Genomic DNA, 27,266 nt, shown 5'->3' on the forward strand with positions numbered 1-27,266 from the left:
TATCGATAAGCATCGCCGCGTATATATCGAAAGCCGATGCGATGTTTTTTGCAGCACCACTAGCAGCGAACGTTACCAAAACAAATTCCGAATCCAAATCGGACGGTCATCAAGCGCGCTACTCGTGTTTTTTGCTGCTCCCCCAAGGAATTCCGGAACCGAACAGATCGGCGACGGCGCGAACTCACTGAACTGAAGTACATATTTTTTTGTGAACCACCAACTGAATGGTTGGATTGGATTATCGTCGTTAATTAGTTTCAATCAGGCGAATATAAGTAAATAAGAAAAGGAGTCCAAACGCTTGCAACAACAACAACAACATCAAGAAATGGAAAGAAGCAGCACCAACTGTGAGCAGTGATCGTGCGCTTGTGTGTTCGCCCCCATGTGTGTGTGCGTGTGTTTGTGCTGGAATGGAATGCAGTTACGAAAAAAGTAAATAAATAATTGAGAGCGCGCCCGCGCTCTCCCGCTCTTTCTCCCCTGCGCGCGTGTGTCGAGTGGCTCGGTGTGTGCCTGTGCGCCCGTGTGTGTGCGCCCGCGCGTGTGTGTGTGTGTGTCGGGTCGGTCTCCATTATCGCCGGAGCAAAAGAAACGGAATTGAAATGTCTTTGCTAATGTAAACAGCGCAAAGAGAAACCCCCCGAAAAAAGAAGCAAGCGTAGATAGCGAAAAAGAAAGAAAAGGCGCGCGTCGGGTGAAAAATACAGCAACAACGACGTTTTCTCAGACTCCCCAAAGTACACAGCGAGAAACAAAGCTAAGATGCCGAATCTGCAACAAACCGCATCGCAATCGCAGTCGCAGCATCATCTGCATCCCCACCACCTGCGACCCCACCAGCAACAACATCATCAACAGCAGCAGCAACAACAACAACACACGCATCATCAGCAACAACAACAGCACCACAGCGATTTCCCACTTCCCGATGGCTGGGATATTGCCAAGGATTTCGACGGCAAGACCTACTACATAGATCATATCAACAAGAAGACCACCTGGCTGGATCCCAGAGATTGGTAAGTGTTCTGTTCGTTAGACAGATAGTTTCAGTTGGAAAGTTAGTTAGAAACTTGTTAGGTTACAGAATAGTTATTAGAAATTGCTATTTGTTAGGTGTCTTGAACCCTAAAATACCATTTCAATTGCCAAATTGCTAATTAGTAAAGTGGAGGATTCATTGAGTGTCAAGTTCAATTAGAATACAATTCCCGTAAAGTTGTAAGTGGCTTACAAAGGCACAAAACTCAGGTGAGAGATCAGCAGTTCACTCATTCAGGAAGCTCCGGCCAACAAGCTAAAAAAAAAACCCATATAAATTCCGATTCCGAAGCGCTCTTGAACCGGAAAGAAAAGGTGCGTGCTGCAGCTGTGTGTGTAAAGGAATGCGATCGGCGGAGGCGAAAAGAAGCAAAAAAAATGAAAAAAATGAGAATAAAATAAAGAGGCAAGAGGAGGCAGCAGCAGCGAAATAAATTACATATTTTAAACAAGGCAGCGGCAGCAGGCAAAACAAAACGGAACCGAACGGGGGAAAAACTTGGAGTAAACATTCCGATGCGATGATTAAGACTCCGAATATAACTGAACTGAACTGAGAGTGGCAACAAACAAAAAAAGGCTTGTAAAGCCAAGGAAATACAAAAAAATACAAAAACAAAGCAATACACAGAGAGAGAGAGAGAGAGAGAGCAAAAGTTAAATAAAGCTCGGCGAATGATCTGTAAAATAAAAGGAAAACAAAACCAACAAACTCATACGTAATGAGTGCGAGAGAGCCAGAAGAGAGCGAGCGAGTGCGCTGCGATCAGGCCATGTATCTCATAGATACATTTTAGTTTGCCGTTCGCTCACATTTTTGGTCTTCCCTCTCGCTCGCGCCCCTCGCTGCCGCCCCACTCGCCATCTCTGTCTGTCGCTTTGCCCATAAACAATTGCAAAATGTACGTAGGAATTTTTGCAGTTTCGAAATAATTGATTTCTGAAATTCTTCGCCCTCTCTTTCGCTGAGTTCAATCTTTCGATTTTCACAGATAGAGAAAATGGTGGTGCGCCATTAAATGGATTTGCCATCTTAAATTGCTTTAAACCAAAGTATTGCCTTTCTGCAACTATGGAGAATTCTGTCGCTCTTTATAATTGCAACATCAGGGTTCAAGTGACTATAGCAAATATCTTGTCAATTTAGTTTCAGTGCATTTCTATCTGTGAACGCCTTATTGTTTCAGTTCGTTTGGGACTGTGTGCGCTTCACGCTTTCAATTAACACAAACATTCCCTTTGTTTGTTTCAAATTGCATGGACATTGTTGGAAATGTTTCACTGAATTAAGCGTTGTGGAATTTCAGCATTTCCTCCACCCTTTCGCCTCCCCCGCCTTTGAAATCGAAACGAAACATCTGCGCATTTGCTAGGGTTATGCATCAAGTAGATTATACATGAACATATGTATGTACATATATGCACACATGTCGAACGAATGTCTGCCAGTGGGCACAACAAAGCGGCGATCTATGTGCGTTAAGTTCAGATTTCGGGGTTATAGACTCGTATAGCCTGAAGGACCTTAGGGGATTTAATGGCTGAGTTATGGCTTACTTAACCTATTTGAAAGCGAATCAGATCTATAAGAAATCTTTCATAGATTGTATAATAACAAATAATAGCACATTTATAACTCTAAGATTTGAAGCTTTTGGATACACCTGCGCAATGCAATATTTTCCAGCATAGTTTCACCATTTCTATTGAGCAAACCAAACTATTTAAGGCTGTACAACACTTATTGGTATTTTGCCCATTCGCGCATATTTTGTATCCAAATCATCTACGCCTTTCGGTGCCCCCCTCGGCTGTCTATCGATCCCCCGCCCCCAACACGCAGTGCTATTGAATTTTCAAAATTGCTGCCGGTAGCGCGCAAAAATTCCAATAAACCATAAATAAATTTCTACAATAAAGCGAAGCGAGCCAGGCCTCGGGCGGCCTTTAAAGGCCTCGCCACGTTTCGAGCACAGCCAACAGAAATCACAGAAAAAATAAATATCTATTCCAATATGAGTATGCAAGGTCGAATTATCGATACCCTTGAAATGTTTTACCGATAATTGCTTGGCCGGCTTTGGCGCACATTTTCTAAGGTTTTCTAAAATTAAATCAATTTTGCAGAAGATCTGTTTCTACTGTTTGGTTCAGAGTTCTTTTCGCAAAATGAATTAATTAATAATTAAAAGTATATCTTGTAAAACTCAATTAATTCATGGAATTATTTCTGTATGTAAGTGAATAAAATCTATGATTAATCCCATGGAATTTTGGATTCGCAGCGTATTTAACTTGAGTACATTTTCCACTTGTACGTACAGCATTTCGACGGGCGGAATTTTTTGTGATTTCGTTGCTGTTGGTGGCTCTCTTTTGTTTTTTGTATAAACAAAAGTTAACAACGACTTGACTTGGCCATGCGATTTGGCATTTTTTCGACGCCGTCTTCTTCTTATTTCGTTGCTCACATTTTTTCGCAAGTTTTTGTGTATTTCTTACCAATTGTTTAGCCACAAACAAGGCGGCGACATAGTGGAATATTTTTCGTGTGCGTTTTTAGACAGAAAACGTGTTTGGTGACAGTATTTCGATCTATTCATAGGAGCTACATAAAAGAAATAACCAAAAACAGCACAGGGAAAAAATCAATGTATAAAATAGCAACAAATTCGGTTTGGCTACCACCAGTTGGGATAGTGACTCGAACTCGTTTGTTTTACATAAACTCAAATCGCCGCCAAAAAGGCCTAGCGAAAGCGGTTAACGATCGCTGTCATAAGTCGGACAGAGTGGCGCCAGCGGCGGGGGCTGTACTTGAGTATCTGCATCCGATCGGTAGCACAGAAAACGTTATAAAAAGGCAATAGGTGCACTGAAAGAAGTTATATATTTTTAATAGAGAGGAATTGCCTATAAAGGGCTTGAAATGAATACATTTGGAGCATCTATAAATAAAGCATTTAAAGATATTTATTTAAACTTTTAACAAGTTGATCCGCCAGTTCATGGGCATTCCTCATCCTATCTTATTAACTTAACCTTACCCTGGGTAAGTCGAGATATTTCTCGCTGTGCACTCTACTCCCAACCAGATTGTGGCGTTCTAATTCCACCTGTGGCATTTTAATTCGAGAGCGGACAATCGAGCGGTTGGTTCGATGGATCGCTGGATTGCTGGATGGCCAATCCGGCTGGATCGGCCAATTGCATAAAGAACGCAAATCGCAAATCGGGCGATCGAAACAAGAGCTGAAAAATAGGGGAGAGGCGTGCATGCGTGTGCTGCCAGGCATTATGCATTAGATGTGGCGATTTCTATCCGACTCAAAACGAGCTACAAATTTGCATAAAATTCAATTTGGCTTTTGCAGCACATGTACACGCGTATGTACAAAGATATATATATATATATGTATATGTATACAACTATCTGTATATATGTATGTATATATATAGATGTATAAACATATATCTGCGCTGGTCTGTACATGTATAGCAACTTGGAAAGCTGCAAAACGGCATTTTTCCTTTAATAAATTGCACAAGGCAATGCAGCAACAACAGCGGCAGCAAGAAAAGTGGAAAGAATGCAGATGCAATTGCCGTTTGCTGCTGCACCTACAGTGATAAATGCCATAAAAACAATGTCAAAAGATTGCAAAACAGTTTTTATTGCATGCAAACTGATTCAGATACTTATACAAGTTAGTTGAAGCATCAAAGATAGTTGACGAGTTGTTTAATAAATTGATTTACTTTTTTTTATGTAAGGCAGTTGGAATACACTTAATATTTCACTTAGTGTGATTGTAGTAATATTGTAATTTCATTACAACAGCAGTGGCACTTAGGCAATAACCACTGTACGCGGACAACAGATGCAGATACACAGCAGCGGCAACAGGCAACAACAACGTGCAGCATGCATTGCATTTGTGCAACAAGTATTTCCACTTAACAACAGCAACAACAGGGAAGAAATTTTTGTTGCTGCTGTTGCAGTTGCTGCTGCTGCTGCTGCTCCCTGCTGCAGTCGAAGTTGAAGCCGTGATTACAATTTGATTACGCGCATGAATGCAACGCGCGGCTTTGCCAGCAGCAGCATTTTCTAGTTTGCTTGCTGTACGCGGCCCAAAGCGTTAAAAAATATTTTCTTTTGCACTTGCGATCAGCGGCAGCAGCATTTGCAGCACCAGCTTCAGCACCAGCAACTGCAACTGCAACTGCAACAGCGACACTCGTTGGCCAAAGATAGGCACATGGGTACATAATGTATCTGACAGATACATAAGCGAACTTTAGTCGCTCTTCGCAGCACCGCATGTTTTGTCCATTTAAGCGTCTGTTTTTCCACCAGAGCCCCGGCTCGCTGCAACTTGCCACCAACTGCCATCTAAAAAGTGGCAACAACTTCCAGCCAACGACAACAACTTCCCAGCAACAACAACCACGATAACGACGGATCTGCAACGACTTTTCCTGTCTCGCACTTGTTGCATGTCAGCGGCGACGTTCTTCAGCAATCAACACTTGTGATTTTTATCAAGCATAATGATTTCCTTTTCAACATGTGCTAATTAAGAGGGTAGCAGGGAAAAACGGAAAACAAGCCAAGGGCTCGCCGCTTTGCAGGCAGAAATAAAGTCTGAAAATTGCAGTCGCCTAATAAAAGTATCCACATATCCATTGCAACTAAAAAAAACATGAGACTGGAAGGAAGTACATAGATCATTTAGCATAAACAATTTACAAAATATTTATTTTTGAAATCTAGTTATTCCTACATATGTATATGTTATTTGTTCCCAATATTCGTTTAATGGTTTAAAGGAGCTCTTGCGTACTTTACTAAACCCTCTGAACTCAAAGCACTTGCCTATTTTCTCAGTGTATCGCACCTCAGGCCCTGTGATTGTGACTCGCACTAGCCCCCTATTTTTTTGCCATTTTTTTCCCGTGAATCTCCAAGTGGCCAGCATATCGATTTATAATAATTCAGCTGTCATTCGCGCAGCTGAACAATTTTTCACTTACAGAAACTGCAGACGTGAGCAGAAAATTAAGTTACTCTACGCCCGGCGATTGTTGGCGATTTTTCAGTTGTTCAGTTTTTAAGGTTTTTTTGATATTTATTTTTATTTTTTTTTGTTGTCGAGGAGACGTGGATAGGGCCGCGATTCTGGTATTCTGGTGGCTCTTTGGTCTGGTTATTACTGGCCGAGGTTGTGGCTCGGAATTGGGATTCCGATTTGGATTTGTCTGTGGCTTTGGCTTTGGCTTTGGATTTCGAGTTGGCTGCCTGCACGCGCGATCCGCAGGCATTTCGCTTATAGTATCTTTTCATTTTTATTTTTCTTGTTGGTCGGTTTTTGTTTTTATTCGCTAATTTTGTTTCTGCACTCGTCTGCATGCCAATCCGATCGTCGTCGTCTGGTCGGATTTTTGCCATATGCTGAGCTGGCTCTCATGACGGATCATGATGTATGTACGTACATATAAACACATATGTATATATTCCGTAGTCCATACGAAAAATCTGTGCAAAGGTAGCAATTTTCCTCCATGTACGAGTAGCAGTGCATGCGGCGATGAAAAATAATAAAGCAAGTGAAATGAAACGAAACGAAATCAAAATGCATGCCCAGGAATGTGCACACTCGAGATTCGAGATAATTTGCTGTGAGATACATTTTCTTTTGTTGCTTTAGCAGGGTATATTTATTGTTTAGTGATCTCTAGATATCTGGCATGTCCTTAACCAAATTCTATATACATCTCCCAGCATATGTGGGGAATGTTTGGATTTTCAAAACTAACAGATGCACTTTAAATACCCGAAATGGCCTGACCAAGGGCGAACCAGAACCAGGCATTTATTCCATGCCCTGAGCATATGTTTTATATTCCTCGTCTCGAATATTTCAGCTGCTGCTCGCATGCAGTAGATACACTTGAAACAAGGCATTCAAACTGAGAAACAGAAACGATGTTATAGGAGTGTAATCTTTAATCTGCTATTTGAGAACACTTTCCCATGAAATACCACGCTCCGATGAAGGAGAGCCATCTCTCTTTCTCGATTTAATCGCTGGCAATTAATTGCCCTAATCATCAGGCAGGCACTGGACGCGCTTGGTGTGGACAATGGCATTCGCTGTAATCAGCTGTTCCGAGAGCTGCCATGACTAAATACTTTATGGCCTAACCAGAAATCCAATGCACAAAGCACACACTGCCCCTTACAGCGTAGGGCATTCCATTGGAGGCTGGGTCTTAAGACGGGGGATTTCAACTCCATCCCAGTTTCTGGTTTCTGCTTTCTGGCCCTTTTGTTGGCTGCACGAAACTTTTGTATTATTTTTCAGTAGCACTTTCCGAATGCCATTTGAGTGCGCATAACATATTCTTAAGGTCTGCCCCAAAAGGCGGCAGATGCAGATGCAGATGAATCTGCGGGGGGCTATGCGATGATTAAGCTGATGGCTTCTGCGCAGGCGCACGCACATTTTGTATGCGTCGCTCATTTGGATACCCTTGCTGGGGATATATCTACTACTCTATGTCGTTGTTACAAAATCAATAATATATGTAAGTACTACGTTGCATTCGAATGGTTTTAGAAATTATGAATGGCTTTTAATTAGAATTCTTTCAGAGCGAAAGTAGTTCATTGTTTTGCAAGATCAGTTCTTTAGAGTATTTGCGATTCTTGGTGTTGAAGTGACTTGGCTACTTCGTTTCTGATCTTGCTGTTTCTTTTTTCCCCACATGTATTTTCCTTTCTTTTTTTTTCTTTTTGTATCTTTCGGATGCGATGCAGCGAGTGCAGGAGGAGCATAATTAACATGGTGGGGAGGGGGCTGTGGCCGTGGAATGTATCTGAATCGGTAACTGTGTATCTCGTAGGTGTTCAAGTTGTTTGCTGCTGTTCGTTCAACTGTGGAATTTCGTTTTGTTGTCGAATTTATGGCCTAATGAAGTGATAAGGCAGGCAGAACGGGAGCGTGTTGGTGGGCAGAAGAGAGGTGTGGGGGGTGTGGCAGCGTGATTCGGTTGGCCATATGTGGACTTTAGCTGTATATCGGCATTCCTGGGATGCCACTTAAAAATGTATCTGTATCTGTTGGTGTGTTTGTGTCTGTGTCTGTGTCTGTTGCTGTATGTCTGGCTGTATCTTTTGCGAAGTATCTTTGGGCTGCTGGTGCTGTTGTTTTTGGTGTTTTTGGTGTTGTGAGTGTGCTGCGTGCGCTGTCAAAATGTTTACCACAGCGCATAATTCATTCGCTCGTTTGCCCGATTCTTTTTGTTCGACTCGGCGCATTCTTGGGATACTTCAGCTGGAATTTATTGGTTTGTGGGTCAGGGCAAAAGAGCTCACCGATATGCAATCGCATTCTGACGCCGCTCGAAGGAATGTGAGCGACAAAGTACTCACATACATATATACATACATATGTATGTATATTGTTGCAAATCAGATTTTTTTTTTGCTGCTGTTGCTGTGCGGTTGAACGTACGAGTGTATCTTTGTCACACGCCCATCTCTAGTTTACTATACCTACTGATGCAAGTACTGGTGGCACATAGGATGCACATTGCACATTGCACATTGCACATGGGACATGGGACACGGGATATGGCCTGGCCAACAAAAACCGGCTCAAAAGAGCGGAATGGAGCGATTTAAGTCGGCTGCAGAGTGCGCGAGAGCGTTGAAAAATGTTGATTAAACTGCTTAAATGCGCAAAGCTGACATTCATGTCAAAGCAACTGACTTTGCCTCCTGCTCTCGCATCTTGCAGCTTGCAGCTTGCAGCTTACAGCTTGCATCGCCTGCCCCGGCAAAATATGTACATAAATAAGAACATTTTTATGGGCTGCATGTTGCTGCGGCATGGAAGCAGCAGCAGCAGAAAATGTTGCCAAGCGCCTGGAATGTTTGCCAAATACAAAAAGCAGGGCGTAGCTTACATAGATACATACGTACACAAAGCAAAAAACTTGGCACTATAAGAATTAGGTAATATGTGGTTTTATTTATTATTCATATGAATATTCTTCTAAATATTCGAACAAATGTTTCGTATCTTAATTTATATATCAATTAAACTACTAAACAACCAACAACTGAGTTGGTTAAGTTTAGTTTAGTTTAGCTTTACATTATTGTTTCCAGTGTACGCATGCAATGCTTTTTTGATACATACATTCATAGTAGCTGCTTTGGCATTTAAGGCAATGCGCGCATTGCTTTAATAAATGCATGCACACTCAAACACACAAACACAAGCAAATTGCATTCAATTGGTGCCGATGCCGCTGCTGCTGCCGCTGCTGCTGCCGCTGCCGCAGTTGTGAGTTCACAGCAACTTTGAAATATTTTCCAACAGCAACAACTATCGCCGCAGCCTATTTCCAAGCACAAAATGCATTTACCCCGCCCCGCCCCGCGCCCTGCACCCCCCTCTCGCATTCCCAGCAACCCCAGCCGCAACCCACCGACTTGCCAACCCAACGCCCCCTCGGCCAACCCCCCCGCCCATTTCGATCGTTCGTTCAACTAGCGACGGGGACGGCAACTGCAACTGCAACTGCGACGACGACATTGCTGCATAGTTGCTTGCCGCTCTTGTTGTCTGTACACTGCAAGAAAATAAAGTGCATTCTGGCGATATTGAAAAGACTTGCCCTATGATTTATATTGTTCATAGTAGGAACGGTACTTCAACTTAACTGAAAGCCTATTTCAGATTCCAATATATACATAACTGTAATTTACTTACTTGTTTTGAACTAAAATGCCTATTCTAAAGTTATAGGATCAATATTGTGAAATACTAAGTTTTACGTTTTGTTAGTTCTCAATTGTATTTTTTTTTTTCAGTGTAATGTCGCTAGTGCTGCGCTTGCTGTTGTTGTTGCTGGGTTTGCCCCCCAGCGCAGCTCTCTTTCGCTCTCTCTAGCTGCCTTTCTCCCCCCCCCTCCCTCTTCCACTCGCAGCGATCGCAACCATCTTGTGTTGCTGTTGTTGGTATCTTTTCATGTTCTGCTTTCCGTGCTCCTTCGCACACATTGCTGTTGCTCTCTCGCCGTGTTGTTGTTGCTGCTGTTGTAGTTGTTGTTGTTTCATAGCGTAAATAGCAAAGTTGCCCGTACAATTTTAGAAGAACTTGTCAAAACCGCATTCCTGAGCCGCAGCTATCTCGCTCGCTCTCAGTCGAGTGCTCCCCACTTCGCTCCTTTTCCCTCCCTCTCTCTCTCTTGCCCTCTCTCTATCTCTCTCGCTTTGCTGGAGGCAACATCGGAGCAGCAACAGCAACAGCAACAACAACGACAAGCATTGCAACTGCAACGAGTTATTTATGCATGTCTGTTTATTTGTTTGCCTCGCAGTAAATGATCACATACACGCATTCCTAGATACACACATTCGCATGCGTGTGTGTGTGTGCGTATGAGTGTGAGTGTGCGCGCATCTGCTGCCGCTAATAAATATTTTGTACAATTTGTATTTTGTCGCTGCCAAGAACAACAAGAATATCTAAATTGGCTTATATAATGCCAACTGCTCAAAATACATACACACACACACGCATACTTATAAGCACCGCATTTTTTCGTGTTTTTCCTTATTGGACTTGAAACACGCGCCAGAATTCGATAAGTATCTTTTAATAACATTATGCAAATGTATCCGAAAGATGGCCAAAACTTGTTGGCAGCTGTAAAATGTGTTTTGCAGAACTCATTGACAATGTTTTTGAAACTTCAAGAAAATAATTCCACTGCTCAACTTAAAGTATTTACACTGTCGACTTTGTATCTTAAGCAAAAAAACAGAACAAACAATGTTAAAGATATTTTAAACTAATACTTGTCCACTTTCGGAATGGCCAATTAATATACTTATCTTTATGAGCCGACCCTGACCGCCATATTTTTGTACACAGCAACATTAGAACGCGAAACCGCAAAACGACCCACAAAACAAGAAAATACGAAAAAATTCTTGAATCAATAAATGCCAATCGGTCGGTTATGACCACCTCCTCCGTCTGGCCAAAAGCAACAGCCAGCGGACTAAAATTCCATGGTATGCCACGAGCGCTTACCATAAAATTGGAAATCTTTCAAGTTCTTTTGCCATCGGTTTGGTTTTTGGTTTGGTTTTGGTTTAGTTTGGTTTTTCGGTGAATATGAATATCTGTTTGGGCGAGATAAACAAACAAACCGAGCGGGCCGCAAAAATGCCAGAAAAAGATATTTTGGAATTCGGTTTCGAATCGTTTTGTATCGTTTCGTATCGCTTCGAATACGGATTTGTATAGAAATGATTGTTATGGCACATTAGGGAGAAATATGAAGAGGCGAGACGTTAAGAAGGTGCACACATCATTTACATATGTATTTAATGGCCCGGCGTCAAAAATAACAGAACAACAAATTTGGCTACATTTTTGCATACACTCCAACAACAAATTCCACACTCAGGCAACGAAAAAACGAAAAAAATTAAACAAAAGCATATTTGTTTATAAAACAAAAGACGAACTAAGAGCGCATACAAAAAGAAGGCAACAAAACTAAATACGCCAAATAACAGAAATGTTAATTGGCCCATTTGACATGCGGCATTTGGCATTTTTTCGCCTTCGAGCCAGCTTTCATTCCGCTCATTATTGTTATTTGTAGACAACGTTGAGAAGTATTTTTGCATGTTGCTGCTTTTGTTGTTGCCGAATGGCATGTAAAAACCTAAAAAGAAAAAATAATGAATAAATATTTGAAATAATTTTGGCCAAGATGTGAATTCCCAAACTGTCTGCAGAAACTAGCAAGGTATATGTACATATGTATTTATAGAAATACATATTTCTTTCGAGTATTTTCGTGCACAGAATTGCCAAAGTGTCTGCGAAAAGCGAATCGAACTATTTTCTGAAAATCTAACCTATTTCTTTATTATTACATATGAATGTATGAGATACTTCTATTTAATGCACACAAATTCTTTGTTGATCTTGGCAATGCTATTTGCTTTCATATATTTTTCCACGGAAACATTTGAATCTCTTCTATGAATCCCACAAACAATAAGTTTCTATTGAATTAAACGAATATTTTTGTGCATGTACACACAATTTGTGTATCGCCAAAGTGTCTGCCAAAAGCCAAACCGAATTTTGAGTGAAAAATCTCTTGCCAATTTATGTATACTTGCACAAATGTTTGAAATTTGCAGGGAAATCTTTCAAGCGCGTAATATTCCTTTCAAAAGAATGTATTCTGCACCGCCCCGTGGACTGCAATTATGAAGTATTCATGCTAATCCATAAAGCGAAATGCTATATTTTTACTTGATCTTGACAAGCCTATTCCTTTGTTGACTGCGCTCCCACAATTAAAGGGTGGAAGCCACTGCCATTTTTGCCATGGAAATGTACGAAATTCCCATCAAAAGGCCACCGCCCCGTATCCCGCCATTTTCCCCACCCCAGATCCAGATTCAGATTCAGTTCCAGATATGCAAGTAAAGTAAGTAAGTGCATATGCTTATGCATACTCGTATATTCCCAGTATTCTGGGTTCAATTCGAACACACACGACCCCATGTCTCTGGAATGCGGGGCCCCAACACAATGGAATGGCATGGTATCGTACGGAATGGAATGGAATGAAAAATGAAATGGTATATGGTATAGGGGGCTAGGGAACTTCCCCTGCTCTGTTGCATTATTGCGGGCTAAATTCTATCAGATACGATACCCGCAAGTATGACGATCGGGCGAATATAATTTCGAGGCGGAGACGTTGACGTCGTTCAGCTTGTGATTTGCGTTCGAGTTCGCATTCACGTTTTGCAGTCGGATTTTTCGCCTTTTTTTATTTCAATATATTCGACATGTTTGTGTAGACAGTATTGCTCAAAATATTAAGTTCAAAACTGATTTTTCGAGTGGGATTTTTGGTTTGTGGTGTTATCTTTAATTAAGCTAGAAACTTTTGACATCAATCAACTTTTACACAAAAGCTCTTTTAGTTTGGCTTCGGTTAGCCTGATCTTGATTGAATATTGATTTTTGATAGATTGAGAATTCTATTATACTGAACTTGTCTGTAATATTTATACATGTATGAATATGGGCTACAGACAAACATACAGACATATGCGATCTCGCCTCGCTTTGCGCACAGTCGCTTGGCTGCTCTGGTATGTGAAGGTCGCAACAGTTGTTTTGTTAATGACAGAGTACAACCACGATCGTGGGGCCAACAACTACAACTACAACTACAACTATTACTACTACTTCTTCTGTGCTCACACATAAGAAATAGCAAACACGAGATGGCTTACGGCTATTAGCCAAGCAAACGTAAACTAAACTTTGCAGTTGCATTCATCTTTAACAACAAAAAAGCGAAGACGAGGCGAGAATAAAAACAAAGGGGCACCGAATGTATCTCCATGTTGGGGTTCTTGGCCATGTATCTACTTTGGCGATTCCCGGAACCGACTAATGTCACAAAAAAGAAGAAACGTCAAGAAAAATGCACAGGTGGACACTTTGAAGTCTGAAAAGTCTGAAGTTAGCCAAAAACAAAGAGAATGCGAAAGCCAAAAATACAAAATCCAAAGCCAAACAAACTTTGCATTTGTTCTTGATGCTGCCAAGGTTTCCAACACACTCACAAAATTAGTAGGAATTTTTGTTAATATATATGTATTAATGTTATATGTATGTATAAGTTAGGATCGGTTGGAAATGTTTTGCCATGATGTTGTACCATGTGGGCGGGAGAAATGTTTCCGAGTTGTCGTGTCGAGTTTAAATCTTTTATAATGCGCATACCAAGAATTTTTGTTGACGTATTGAATACCGTTGCGCATATTTCCCAAAAAGCCACACGAAAATCGAAATTTAAAATGCTTTCACAGCGTTACAAAATGGATTAACAAAAATATTCATTTTACAGTAAGCAGCACATATTTATGGCTGTTGATTAAAATCTAATAATGGTGTGATTTTGTAAATAGCATACTTCATTCATTGGCATCTGATTCACCAACCAATTTGGTTATCAGTGGTATTGATTAAATCTTTTTATTAGCCAATAACTACACCTTGATGGAAAAGTTTAATCTTCATTTGCGAAAGTGAAGAATTTCAAAGTTCTGATAGGTAAATTGGAAATTGATAACTGAAAGTATCTATCGGGTTACACATTTGTGCAGATACATTTTAGTTGGCATTCATACGCATGTATTTTCGCTGCCAGAGATCGCCAGTCAACTGTGCCCCTTATAAATTATGCATTTGGAAGAATTCTGTGAATTTGTATCTGCCATTTAGCTTTCGAATTTTTTGGCAATTACAGTGGACGCAAATAGAATGCGGACCTCGCACAATCAGATTCAGAGACGCAATCGCAATCGCAAAAGCAAACAGAAACAGAAACACAAACACAAAACGCCCGTCAACAGGTCATTAAAAATCATAAATTTCAATTTAAGTTTACTTTGCTTGGGCTTTGGCTTTGGCTATGGCTTCGGATTTTGAATTTTGATTTTTGTATTTTGCCATGAGCGCCAAAGTGGGCGCTCTTTGCATATGTTGTACGTTTACTTGGCTGTCTGTTTGTTTATGTCCATGTATAAATTCTATGAATTTTTTAATAGTTCATTTGTATGCAGTCGGCGTGCTCATGGCGCAAAAATTTATTTCAATTGTTCACTTTGGAATTTATGGCAGACATTTTGTGATTTCCAAATGTGAAAGACGAAGAGTCAAAAGTTTATTTTCCTTTTTGTATTTTCTGAGAGCTTTCAAGATGGATAAGTTCTTCTGGGTCGTCATGTTTTTTATTCCATTTCTTTTCTCCGATGTGACTAATGTGAGATCAACCCACGCAACTCGGAATCGAATGATGGGGCCCTGGGGTTTGAGAGTCTGTTGGTCTCCGGATTCCGAAGTCCGTAATTGACACCCACTTGCCGAGCCGAGTGTGTTGCAAGATATGTGGGGTGCAAAAGCTCCAAAATCCATGTATCCCATTGGCCAGATTGTAGAACACTTTCCTATGGAGATAATGCCGACCCAAAAGAAATAGAAAAACCTTCGTCTTATCTTGGCTCAACGCATGCGCAGTTCATTGACATTTTCTCTGGTGTTTTCTTGAGTGATTTTTTGTGTGTGAGGGTGTGGGAGGGAGGAGGCCTGAAATATTTAAAATATTCATAGAGACGCCTCGTAAAATGCATTTGATAAGCTTCACGCAAATCGGGGACAGGGCATTAAAGCGGTTTCCGCTTTTTATCGCGCCGGAAGGAAGTGGAAGTGGAAGTGTGAGATAGACAAGATGCGAACAGGAAATGCAGCTAATATACACCACTTTTCCATCCACAAGTCCACTGCGAACGCCACTTGAATGGGATCTGGTTAAATGAAAAGGCAACGCACGGCAACAGCAACAGCAAAAGCAAATACGACAACAACGAACACCGAACACTGAACAACGAACACCGAACAACGAACACAGAACAACGAACACCGCGATAAGATAAAACGATGTACGACCTTTATAGCGTAATTTGATTAAGCTCGAAAATATTTGTGAACAGATAATGGAACTGAGTCGAGAAGCGGTGCCAGAAGCAGGGCAAATAATGCGAGTGATTATTATTAAACATTGTTTTTCACAATGAATCTTCTCTGAAGCATCTGTGAGATAGCGATCATGAGTTTTGATTCGCGGTGTGTGCCTTGCACTATAAATAGTTCTGGCTGCCCTTACCTTTAAAGTTATCCACTTCATGTCTCAAGTTTTGTTTATTTAGAGGCAATCTTGTGGAAAGATTAGATGAGATATTCTTAGCTATACTTTAGGACACGCCCATTTGAAGTTGGGGCCCTTTTTTTATTTTAAACATTAGATACAATCAGTATCAGTAATTCAGCATTGCTTAGATTATCCAAACTAATGTACTTCCCTTACTAACTGACCTTCGATAATGAAGTCTTCAAGATAATTGCTGTGTTCATGAACCGATGGCACTCGATTGCCGGCATTGTTCGACAATTTATGTTATTTGGCATATAGTTATCATATGTTGAAATTTTAGTTTAGCCATTTACATTGACAAGTACTTTTAAAGGGCTAACCCAATTACTGAATCATTATTCCTGCCAACCTTTGAGTACTGTTTATCTCTGAGTGCTGAATCACAAACAATTTACAGCCTGGCTATAAAACTATTTCACAACGGCGTATTTTGGTTCCTCATTCCTCGCACAGCATAACCATAACCCATTATAAAAGTATAGTATTTCTGAGATAGGTATGTCAAGGTGATGTTTGCTTGGTCGCTTGGTTGCTTGGTCGGTCAGTCGCGATCAAATTGGGTTATAACGTGGAGATTATATGATTCTTGCATACATCAACTTGACATTAATTTCCCAAACCACTTTGAGTCGAGCTCGAATATAAACCGGAACACTTGCGGGTCTCCACTTGCGTGTTCGATGTCTCAGTTCCGCCAAAGCGAAATAATTGAAATAGAGTAAATCCGACTGCGGGGCTACGAAGCTACGTGACTCGCTTGCAAAGTGGTCCAAGTCGAGTTGGTCGAGTTGGGCCTATTTTTTCGCTCGTCTGCCTAATATTATGCTTATTTCGGACATGATCATTTATACCCATTCGAGACTGGCTTGATTGACACAGGCCTCGATTTGAATTGCTAAATGATCTCGCGGCTCTGCGACTCGAGAGCTCGTTCTCTCAATGAATGGCCGGCTAATTTGTGAGATTCTCCCCGATGTGAATTCATTAGGAGCTATTTTTAAAGAAATCAATTTGGAAAAGAATTTAAATTGACGGGGGCTTTCCGATTGAATCGAGCAGATCGAGCCACACAAACTTACAATGCATGGGCTTAGGCTCAAGAATACGGAACTTGAATTGCGAACCTAAATGGTGAGATAAGATAAAAAGCCATTAGGAACCAAATATTATTGGGCCTATATGGGTGAAGAGCATTACTCCCGGCATTAAAGATTGAAGCACATAAGTGGTGGTGTATGTTTTCTCGATGATAGGTGCCCTCAAGATACGCTTATGTAGAATAGATTGAATTTTTATAACAAACTCAGATTGCGAACCTGAAAACAGAGTTGAGTACTAATATGAAAACAGCAAAAGCCGCCATAAAGTTTTGCAGACTAAAGCAATTGACTAATCTGGCACTGGATTTGCTAAGCACTTTGTTATGTTCAAATCCCATAATGAAAGATTTTTGATTTGCTGTTTATTGGTCATCAAATGGTCGAGTCTGTAGACCATTTCTTACTGGTTATGGCCGCGAATTAGCATAAAACCCGACGTGAACAGTTAAATAATATGCTTGATGTGTGCTTCGCGGTGTGTGTGTATGAGGTGTATGTGCTGTTTGTGGTGTTGTGGTCTCTGCGAGCAGTTAACTTAAGTGCTGCCTAATGACAACTTTTGCTGGCCACTCGCCATCGCCATCGGTACTCCATCGTCTTCGTCGTAGTTATACCCGTTACTCGTAGAGTAACAGGGTATACTAGATTAGTTTCAAAGTGTGTAACAGGTAAAAGGAAGATTTTCCGGCCCTATAAAGTATATACATTTCGGAATATCTGACAGCTGTTGTGATTTTGTTATTTTCCTGGCCAAATTCTATCGACATTTAAAAGAGAACTTTACAACTTTTGTGTGACCCCAATAGCTGACCAATAGGTATCTGATAGTCGGGGCAGCGTAGGCTCTTGTTTTGTATTTTATTTTTTATTTTTATTTTCCCCTCGAATGCGCCATGCCATGCCCATGTTTCAGTCATATTGTGACAACGAAATTCATGCTGAAATATTTTTGGCCCGAAACTTGTTTTTCCTCATATATTTCCCCCACCCTTTTTGTCATTTTATTTTTACTCTTTTCTTAAAGCGCGAATTTATTACAGCGCTTGGTCGAAGCTACGTCGCCGCGCCATAAATATTTTGTTTACAATATAATTTAATTTATGCAGATTTCTTGTCCGCTCTTTCGGCGGCCACGATTGTGGGCGCACAGGAGCGGCCAAGAAAATAGGTTCTTTTCCAAGGCCCAAACACTAAATGTTTGATTCCTTTAAAATTAACCTAATTAAGTATCTTTAAATGCATTTTCTGTCCGAATACCAATTTTAGGTTTTGTTGAGTAAAGTAATAGATGCATATACGAATTCAAACATCTTTCATAATTCCCAGTGCCCAAATCTTAACCAAAACTGTGTGTGCATGCCACACATGCATATCAAAGCCATCTTAACGTTCAATGTGGGCTATATGGCGAGTTTCGAGTTAACTGCTAAAAGGCCAACAAGTCGTTAGTCGCTCGTTAGCTGCCTTCCTCGTTTTTCTGCCAGCATCTGCAAAAGTGCCAATGAAGCCCTATTACTTGGTAACCGGTGCCACGCCCACTCGCCTCGCTTTCCATTGATTTTTTGCCTTTGCATTTCTGAGGGTGAGGAGAGGGCTGGGGTGTCTCTGCTGTTGGTGCTGATGTCGTTGATGTCGCTGAGGTCAAGCGCTAATGGAAAGCCCATAAAAATTGCATACGATTTTCCTATTGAGTTAATTAAAGACCGCCATAAAGAACGGCAGTCGTTTACCGAATTTAATTGCCACACATGACACCTGTCCGTTGGAAAGGAGGGGGAGCTTCTGACTGAAATGACAGGGTAAGAAGTTCTCAAAGGTTCTCGGGGAATTTCATGCATGTTCCCCAATGAGAGCTGTCTTTCCTGGGCGATTCCTCCGCAAAGATAGCAACATTATCTGTTGCCGGGATTTGCATTTCAGAACTAAGACTATAAGATATAATTTATAGATATAATTTATATAATTATATAAAGGCATAATGAACTGAGTGTTACCATTAAGGTGTACTTTAGCTTTTCCCAATTATTTATACAACAAATTTCAATAGAAGTAATGCAAGCGGGCTAACTGTGCCGTTTACCCAACTTGATCTACAAACGGCAAGAAAAACAAAAGGTTGGCTAAAAAATAAATACAAAATTTGTTGATTTGTAATTATGAAACCCCGTGTGTTGTTGACGACGACGACGGGACAGAAAAAAAAAAAAAAGAAAAATCCACGACGACATCAAATCACATCAAACGTCGCCAAGTCAAAGTCATGTATTTTTTGTTTTTTGCATTTTGTTTTTGAGTCAAGTCAGTATTTTCGCTGGCGATTGTCTTTGGCGATCGTGAGATCGCTTTTGTGTGTCAAATGTGGAGCTTTGGACCCCAGTGCACCAAGAGACTAGAGACTGGCACATGTCTCCGGCTGCATTTGTGTATCAGTAGCAGTGGCAGTGGCAGTATCAGTATCAGTTTATTTATTCATGCTCAGCTCAGCTCAGTTCAGTTGAGTTGAGCTTAGTTCAGTTCAGTTGGGATCGCTTCAGTTTCGCCTCGTATCTATATTTTATTTCTTTCCAACCAACCCACTACTCTACTCGTTATGATTTCTGTGTCACTTGTCTTTTGTTTTGCTTTCGAGCTACGGGTGCAAAGTGGATGAACCTTGTTCCGTTTATTAAAGGCGGGCGTTTAATTCAATCAACTGCAATAAATACACATTCATAGATGTGAATACTATATACTATATGGGCAGTAAGCTATCGCCAATGACTCTTTAATATTAATGGGAGTCCCTGTCCAAGTGCACGTTCGCATGAGAAATTAACCTCTTAAGGTATACCCTCAAATGAGGTCTTATTCATTTTTTAATAAGCTAGAAATAATTATTTTAAAATGTAAATTTATTATTACCATCTTGATTTCGTCACACATTTTTGTAGCACAAATAGGCGTGACATCTATTAGCTTAATTCAATGGAGCAACTAATTTTAAGAGTGTTTAGAACACTCAGTTGCAAAGCTTGCTTGTTAACTTCATCCATTTCCATCGGACGTCATAAGTCGCAATCTAAGATAATCAATCTATTAAATGGCGATTTTTAGGATGTTTGCTCAACAATCCATGCCAAATATAAACGCAGATTAACAAATCTAAAGTTAACAACCTGTTTAAACTTATTTTCGTGACGCTTTGCTCTTCAAATTCATAGGCATACATATGTATGTAAGTAGATATGTGCAAGAAAATCTATAGTTGAGAATTAGTCAGCGGCCGTCGTCTTCAGTTTGTTTTTGTTTGGATAGCGCGGTATTCCAGTCAATCATAAACAAAATCGATTGTTAGTCCCAGCTGCGCTAATTTTATTTTCAATGGCTGCGTCAACACTCGATTCCAGATAAAACAACGGAGCCGAAAAATATGTCTAAAATCGCAAACAGCAGGCAAAAGGCAAAAGGCTCGTGGCCAGATATTCCAAGAAAATGCCAACCCAATCAGCAGAGAGAGGCAACTGCAATCTGGATAATCTGTAAACAAATTCATATGTACGAGCAAAGATCTTAAGAGACATACTGCGTTCTAAGACCACAAGTAAAAGATAACCATCAGTAGAATTCTTCCATAACTTTAGAGACATAAACACCTACTATTCAGTACATATGACAGCTAATTAAAACCAACAACTCAAATCAATATTGTTGCCATACACTGCGTATGCGTAATTTTATTGCTTTCTTGGAAAAACACTTTTAAGTGAATATGCACTGGCTTTTAATCTATGAAAAGTCAGAAATATAGTTAGATAGATAGATATACATGTAGATAAACATTCTTAAGAAAACCACCCGGGCGTATACTTAATTTTGCAATTCATGCAATTCAAGAGAGAAGCTTTCTTTTATGGGCAGAATCCCCGAGTATGAATTGCTAATATATGATCTGGATCGCAGTATATCGTTCGTTGAACTGCATGCCATAAAGCGATTTACAACGCTGAAACGCACTGCCTCTGGCTATCTATCGCATATGGCGCAGATTTATTTATCTGTATCTGCGTTTATTCGGCGGGAGCTTCTTTAATGGCTGTGCGAATTCCAAAGCAATGATTAATTAACAGTTTGCCGAGTTCGCACTAATGAAAAACAAAAAGCCAAAGACATGTATACACGCAATTGAGGAGACACTCAGATATATATGTATATACATATATATTGACAGACAGATATGTGCCCCAGTGCGTATGCTTCAACAATCAATCCATGGCGATTAGCAATTATCGTTGGTATGCGAAAATGCTGTTGCCTGATATTGAAATTGAGTTTCGCAAACAAACAGAAGGAAGACGACAACGACGACGACGACGTTGTCATCGTCATCGTTTTAGGATTTTTCGTTATGGCTATGGCTGGCTTATTTGTCCGCTGGCTTTTGTTTTGTTTTGCTTTCTTGCCGCACTATGCGAGTTATGGCCTCGATAAGATTAGACATTTGCCAGCGGCATTTGGCAACAACAAACAGAGCGCAGACATTCCGCCGCATGGCTGCGGTTAAAATTTCAGAAATTGGTATTTCTGCGACACTCTTGGCCGCCGGAGACTGTGTTGTGTTGCCCACTTTTACTTACCCAAAATGCACACAGGAAATACGCGCTAATCTTATCGGAATTCCAAGCAGCACTAACTGCCGTGGGAAAGGTTCGAGATACATCTTTCGGAATGCTAGAGACTCGTAATGTTAGCCTGTAACTTGTATAACTTGTAACTAACCTCTTGATTTCCCACTATTTGTATCCTTACAGCTACACAAAGCCGCAGACCTTCGAGGATTGCGTGGGCGATGAGCTGCCAATGGGCTGGGAGGAATCCTACGATCCGAACATCGGACCATACTACATCAACCACCTGGCGCAGAGCACCCAGCTGGAGGATCCGCGACAGGAGTGGAAGACTGTCCAGGAGCAGATGCTCAGTGACTATCTGTCCGCGGCGCAGGATCAGTTGGAGAACAAGCGGGAGATGTTCGACGTTAAGCAGCAGCGACTTCTTTGGGCCCAGGAGGAGTACAATCATCTGAAATTGGCAGCCAGTCGAAGCAGTCGTAAGTATTACCATCTAATTAAGCTCTATGTGAACGAAGGAAACACAGCTGGTGTCAAGATATTTTGATTTTGGGACTGTTCTTATCACTTGTGCCATATTTTTCGAAGTAATAAACAATCAACATAAAAATGATTCTGAGAAGAAAACTCTAGCTAAAGTCCATATCTATAATTTGACATCGGAGATGTTAGCCATTAGTCAACAAAGCACTTGAAGAGCTGTTGTTCTGAAAACCTAATCTCAAATTTCTTAACGTGAAACTAATATACTTCCCTTATTTCCAGTGTGCTCCTCCTCCAGTTCGATGAGTCGCCACGATCCGGAACTCCTAAGAGCCGATCTAATGTTGGCGCGGGAGCGAGTCCACCAGCTAAAGCAGGAGCTGACCCACATTACCAATGACATATCCTACACGGAACGCGGCATGAACACGCTGTATTCCGTGGGCGAGAAGATCAATGCTCGGGAAAATGGATGCTACGACATCGCCGAGGTCCAAGCGATTCGCGAGGAGATGCTCAAGGTGCACAAGTCGCTGGTCTCCGGCGAAAAGGTGCGCGAGGAGCTGATGCGCAGTCTGGTGCAGATCAAGAACGAGCTGGGTCGCCAGCAAATCAGCGAGGAGAACTCGGACCTAGCCTCGCCCTTCGACCGCGTCTGCGTGGCCAGTCAAACGGATCTGTGCGGATCATCGGGGGACAACCTGAACGGTGGAGCCCGTTTCGCGGAGATGGCCAAGACCAAGTTGCAGTACGCCGAGTGGCGCAAGCACATCAAGAAGCTGCAGCAGCAGCTGGCCGATCATGTGGAGCGCATTGAGCCGGGCCAACTGGAGTCGGACAAGGATCGCATTCTGCTCATCCAGGAGAAGGAGAAGCTGCTGAACGACTTGAACAGCATTTCGCTCAAGTCCCGCAGCGAGGAGGAGAAGCGGGTGATCCACCAGACGCGCCACAAACTAGAGGAGGACCTCAAGGAGGCCTACGAAGCGAACAACACTTGCGTGGCCAATCGCCTGCGCTTCCACGAAGAGAAGCAGCTACTGCTGGACAAACTGCAAGAGGCCCTGAAGTCCACCAAGTTGCTGGAGGAGCGGCTCAAGTCCTTCTCCTCGGAGAGCACCTTCTCCATAAGCAGTGGCAGCAGTCTGGGCTCCTTGTCCACGGCCAGCAGTAAGAGCGCCTTGAGTTTCACCGACATATACATTGATCCCTTTGCGGTGGACTCGCCCATTGATGTGGTGGATCTGAGACGTCGCTCGCAGAGATTGTTCCAACAGCACCAGCAGCAGCGTCTGCATCCCGTGCATCCCGTCCTGCAGCAACAGCAATCCGCGGAGGTAACGCTATCGCCTAGAAGCAGCCTCTCCATGGAAACGCCGCCCGCCTCGCCGATGAAGTATAATGCGGGCGCGGATCAGACGCCGCAGGCCCTCAAGGAGGAGCCCACTTATGCCAATGCTCTGCCCGCCCCTCCCGCCTACACAGCCCCGCCCCCAGTTCCGATTTCCGGAGTCAGAGCACGACCCTACGACCTGGACTCCACCGTGCTGGACTGCATGATGCTGGAGGCCAAGCTGCAGAAGCTGAACATGGGTACCCCGCTCAACCTGGCTGCTGCGCCACTCTCGCCCATTTCGGAGAAGCCCTCGCTGCTGGATCTGCCGCAGGAGATGCTCAGCCGATCGTCCTCCACCTCCAATACGCGATCCGTTTCGGCGGCGGTCAGCAATGAGTCCGTTGCCGGCGACTCCGGCGTCTTTGAAGCGTCGCGCGCCCATCTGCCCCGAAAGGAGCTGGCACAAGTCCAGATTGGACTGAAGTATCTAAAGCAGGAAGGTGTACTCGTCGTCTCTCTGGAGCGGGCCAACAATCTTCTGGCCCTGTGGACTGCCTCGGCGGACAACTCGCAGGTGTAAGTACAACGATATTCTAGTGGATCTGTTGCTTATACTAAATGCATACTCGCTTGCCTTTTAGGTATCTCCGTGCTGCGTTGCTGCCGAATTCGCTGACCTCCATAAGGACCAAGGCGCTGGGCGATTTCCAGAAGCCTGTTTTCAATGATACATTCGCCGTGCCCATCACGCTGGACAAGCTGTTAACCAAGAGCCTGCAGGTGACTGTGGTCACCATGACTGGACAAAAGGAGGAGATTATTGTAAGTATAATTTATGCACCAATTTTCATTCTCATTATCGGGATCTAACTATTGTATATGGTCAATATTTTAGGGCACTGTGCAGATCAGCATGGCCGAGTTCAACCCGGAGGATTCCACACTGAAGTGGTACAACGTGCTGAGCTCCAAATTCATTCCCAGCTTTGAGTCTCTGGACATTCCCTCCACCAGCGCAGCTGCAGCGGCAGCGGCCGTTGCCGCCAGCAATGCACCAAACAGTGGCAACAACCGGGAGGAGTCGTCGGATGAGTCCACCATTACCTCCTCCCAGACATCCACACTGACCAGAAACCAAGCGCCCTGCATGGAGCTGCAGGAGCAAATCGCCGCCGAGTTATTGGAGCTGGGTCCGCTCAATGAGCCGGAGTGCAGCGACGACGACGATGATGACGAAGAGGAGGAGTTGGATGACAAGCAGTTGGTCAGCGATGTTGGCCTAATGAACTGTGAGTTTCTGCAATGTAATATTTTCTACAATAGCACATTTATTAAAATATTTATCTTATCCCAATCAACAGCAAGCGGCATGCTGGATGCCTACCTACAAAACATGAAGCAGGAGTTCGCCGACAAGGAGACGAACACTGATCGCGCCTACTTGCCGGAGAAATCGCGTGGCCAGTCCCAGCTGATGGACGACAGGCCCGTGAAGAGATCCCAGACCTTCACGCCATCCGCAGCGGTGAGCAAGAATCGCTATAACTGCCGACTCAATCGCAGTGACTCCGACTCCGCGATGCACTGCGGTGTGGCGCCCCACACTTTCCAACGCGGCGCTGCCGAACGCCGATCCCTGCGCTTCCACACAAAGGCGCCCAAGTCAGTCACAAGTAAGTACTGCAAAGCATACACCTCTTGCTGTAATATTTATTAATTGCGTTAATTGTATTTAGAACTGCATCATACTCACATACCCCGCACCAGTTTGGATTTGGAGCTAGATCTGCAGGCGCAGCATAGCAAACTCTACTTCCTCAATGATCAAATCGCCAAGCTGCAGAACCTCAAGGAAGTGTAAGTTTTTAAATAGAAATCCAAGATTAAGTGAAAACTATAACATACTTATTTACTCAACAGCTTGCAGAAGGCCTGCGAAAACAAGGATCCTTTGGTGGCCGCATGGGCCATTGAAAACGAGGAGTTCCAACGCCTGGTGGCCCGCGCCGATCCTGCCAAATGCCCCGAGGAGCGCCAACTGCAGAAGTTGCTGATGAAGACAGCCAAAGAGATCCACAAACTGCGCAAGACCAAGGTGCCCAAAGGCTGTCCCGATTTGGTGTCTTTCAAGTAAGTTATATTTGCACTTTAGCCATAAAAAACCGGCATTTTAATGCTCTATGTTTGCAGGGAGAAGATCACTTTCTTCACACGCAAGGGCCTGTCGGTGCCCGAGTTGCCCAGTGAATTTACCTTGCCGGAAGCTAATCCCATCGAAGAAGAAGAGGAGGAAGAGGATGAGGATGAGTTCTACAATTCAGCTGAGACGGCAATTGCCATCAACACGGCGCTGGTGGCTAGCAGCAACCGAAACAAGAATCTCAGTGAGCATCCCCACAGAGCCACCAGCGGGGCAGTGCCTAAGTTGCCAGCACCTGTTGCTACTCCTGCTGCTACCCCTGCTGCCACTCCTGATGCTACTCCTGTTGCTACTCCTGTTGCTACTCCTGCTGCCACTCCCGTCGTTTCCCCCGCTGTCCAAACTGATGCTAAACCAGCAGCCGCTCCAATTCCAGTTGCATCCAGCGATGCCGAGCAACAGCGCTTCGACTACGTGGTGGATCGCAACTACGGCGTGGAGGTGTAGCCCCATCCACAACTCCCCATCTTCGCTGTACATTTTTGTAATTAATGTAGTATTTATTTTCACTAAGCAAAAAGTATTTATGTGTATAAACAACTGATGTAACAAATATCTGTGCCTTATAGAGAACGTGAGAGAACGACAAGAACCATGCTAGAATGATATATCCACGCATGGCTATGCACTAGACCTAAGCCCATTATTGTAACTAGATTAGCCAAGCAGCCCTAGCCCTAACTGCACCCAAAGTCAGTTGTACAAATTGACCCCCACTGATGACCATATGAAAGCAATTAGATATAAAAACCACCAACCCGCCCCAAACAATTTGCCCCGCCCATAAGAGAAAAAAAAAAAAACAAAACCAAGAAACAAGGAATATCAAACAATAACGCGCACATTGTGCGTTCAATGCCTTCAAATTCATATTGAAACCAACTGTATTCTTAAGACTTGAGCAAAATTATACGAATGTTTATGAATATTTTTATACGCAGCTAGTTAGGATAGTTAACCCAAGCCACATATACACAAAACGTGAAAATATTTATTATACTGATGGATCGATCGACGTAGCGCTCGAATTCTGTCGTTTAGGTTAGTTAGCTTGCGTTTTTGTTAAGCTCAAAACGAATTCTTATACTGTAATTTTTTTTATAAAAAAATCCTATGCAAAAAAAAACCAACCAACACAAAAAAAGTGAATGTACCATATTAGATAATCGTCACTATGTTAACTATAAGAGCGCCCTTAACCCCCTGACAATGCCACCATTGCATAAAGCGCATAAAAATGAGAAATAATATATAAAATTAAACCTTGTTATGCTTTCCCAAGCGGACCTGTTAAAAACTGTTGACTTTGAAACTGTGCCGCGGTGCACCGAGTTTGTATGAAATGAAATGATATGAAATGAAATTACCCACAGCTCTAGTTTAGTTTAGGTTTTACACGTGTGTGTTTTCGTTTTCGGGCTCTATGCAAACTTTTGCTGTTGTTTATGTTTTCACTAACCAGACCCAGCCCCTTCCCACCCCCAAAATCTAGCAAGTAGTACGAGTAAACTGAATGAAAGTCGCCACACATATTTTTTCAATACCGTAGTAATTTTAGTTGTAATAAATTATATGAAAGTGAACCTGTATATTGTAATTGTGCAATAAACATAAAAAAACTGACATAACTAAAGTGAATGTGCTTGTTA

The 27,266-nt window shown here is 42.4% G+C and overlaps 1 protein-coding gene across 1 annotated transcript; it reads left to right on the top strand.

The window, feature by feature from the left end:
• The first annotated feature begins 91 nt into the window (after positions 1-91).
• On the top strand, positions 92-27,250 carry LOC120451602 (protein kibra). The gene is made up of 9 exons (XM_039635433.2): positions 92-1,025; positions 21,779-22,077; positions 22,364-23,993; positions 24,059-24,239; positions 24,313-24,706; positions 24,779-25,090; positions 25,154-25,274; positions 25,338-25,547; positions 25,608-27,250. Exons 1-9 carry the CDS (start codon positions 769-771, stop codon positions 26,062-26,064), a joined length of 3,861 nt encoding a protein of 1,286 aa, XP_039491367.1. The 5' UTR covers positions 92-768; the 3' UTR covers positions 26,065-27,250.
• Positions 27,251-27,266: the final 16 nt, after the last annotated feature.

The sequence above is a fragment of the Drosophila santomea genome, chromosome 3R (genome assembly GCF_016746245.2).
Source record: "Drosophila santomea strain STO CAGO 1482 chromosome 3R, Prin_Dsan_1.1, whole genome shotgun sequence".
NCBI lineage: Eukaryota > Metazoa > Arthropoda > Insecta > Diptera > Drosophilidae > Drosophila > Drosophila santomea.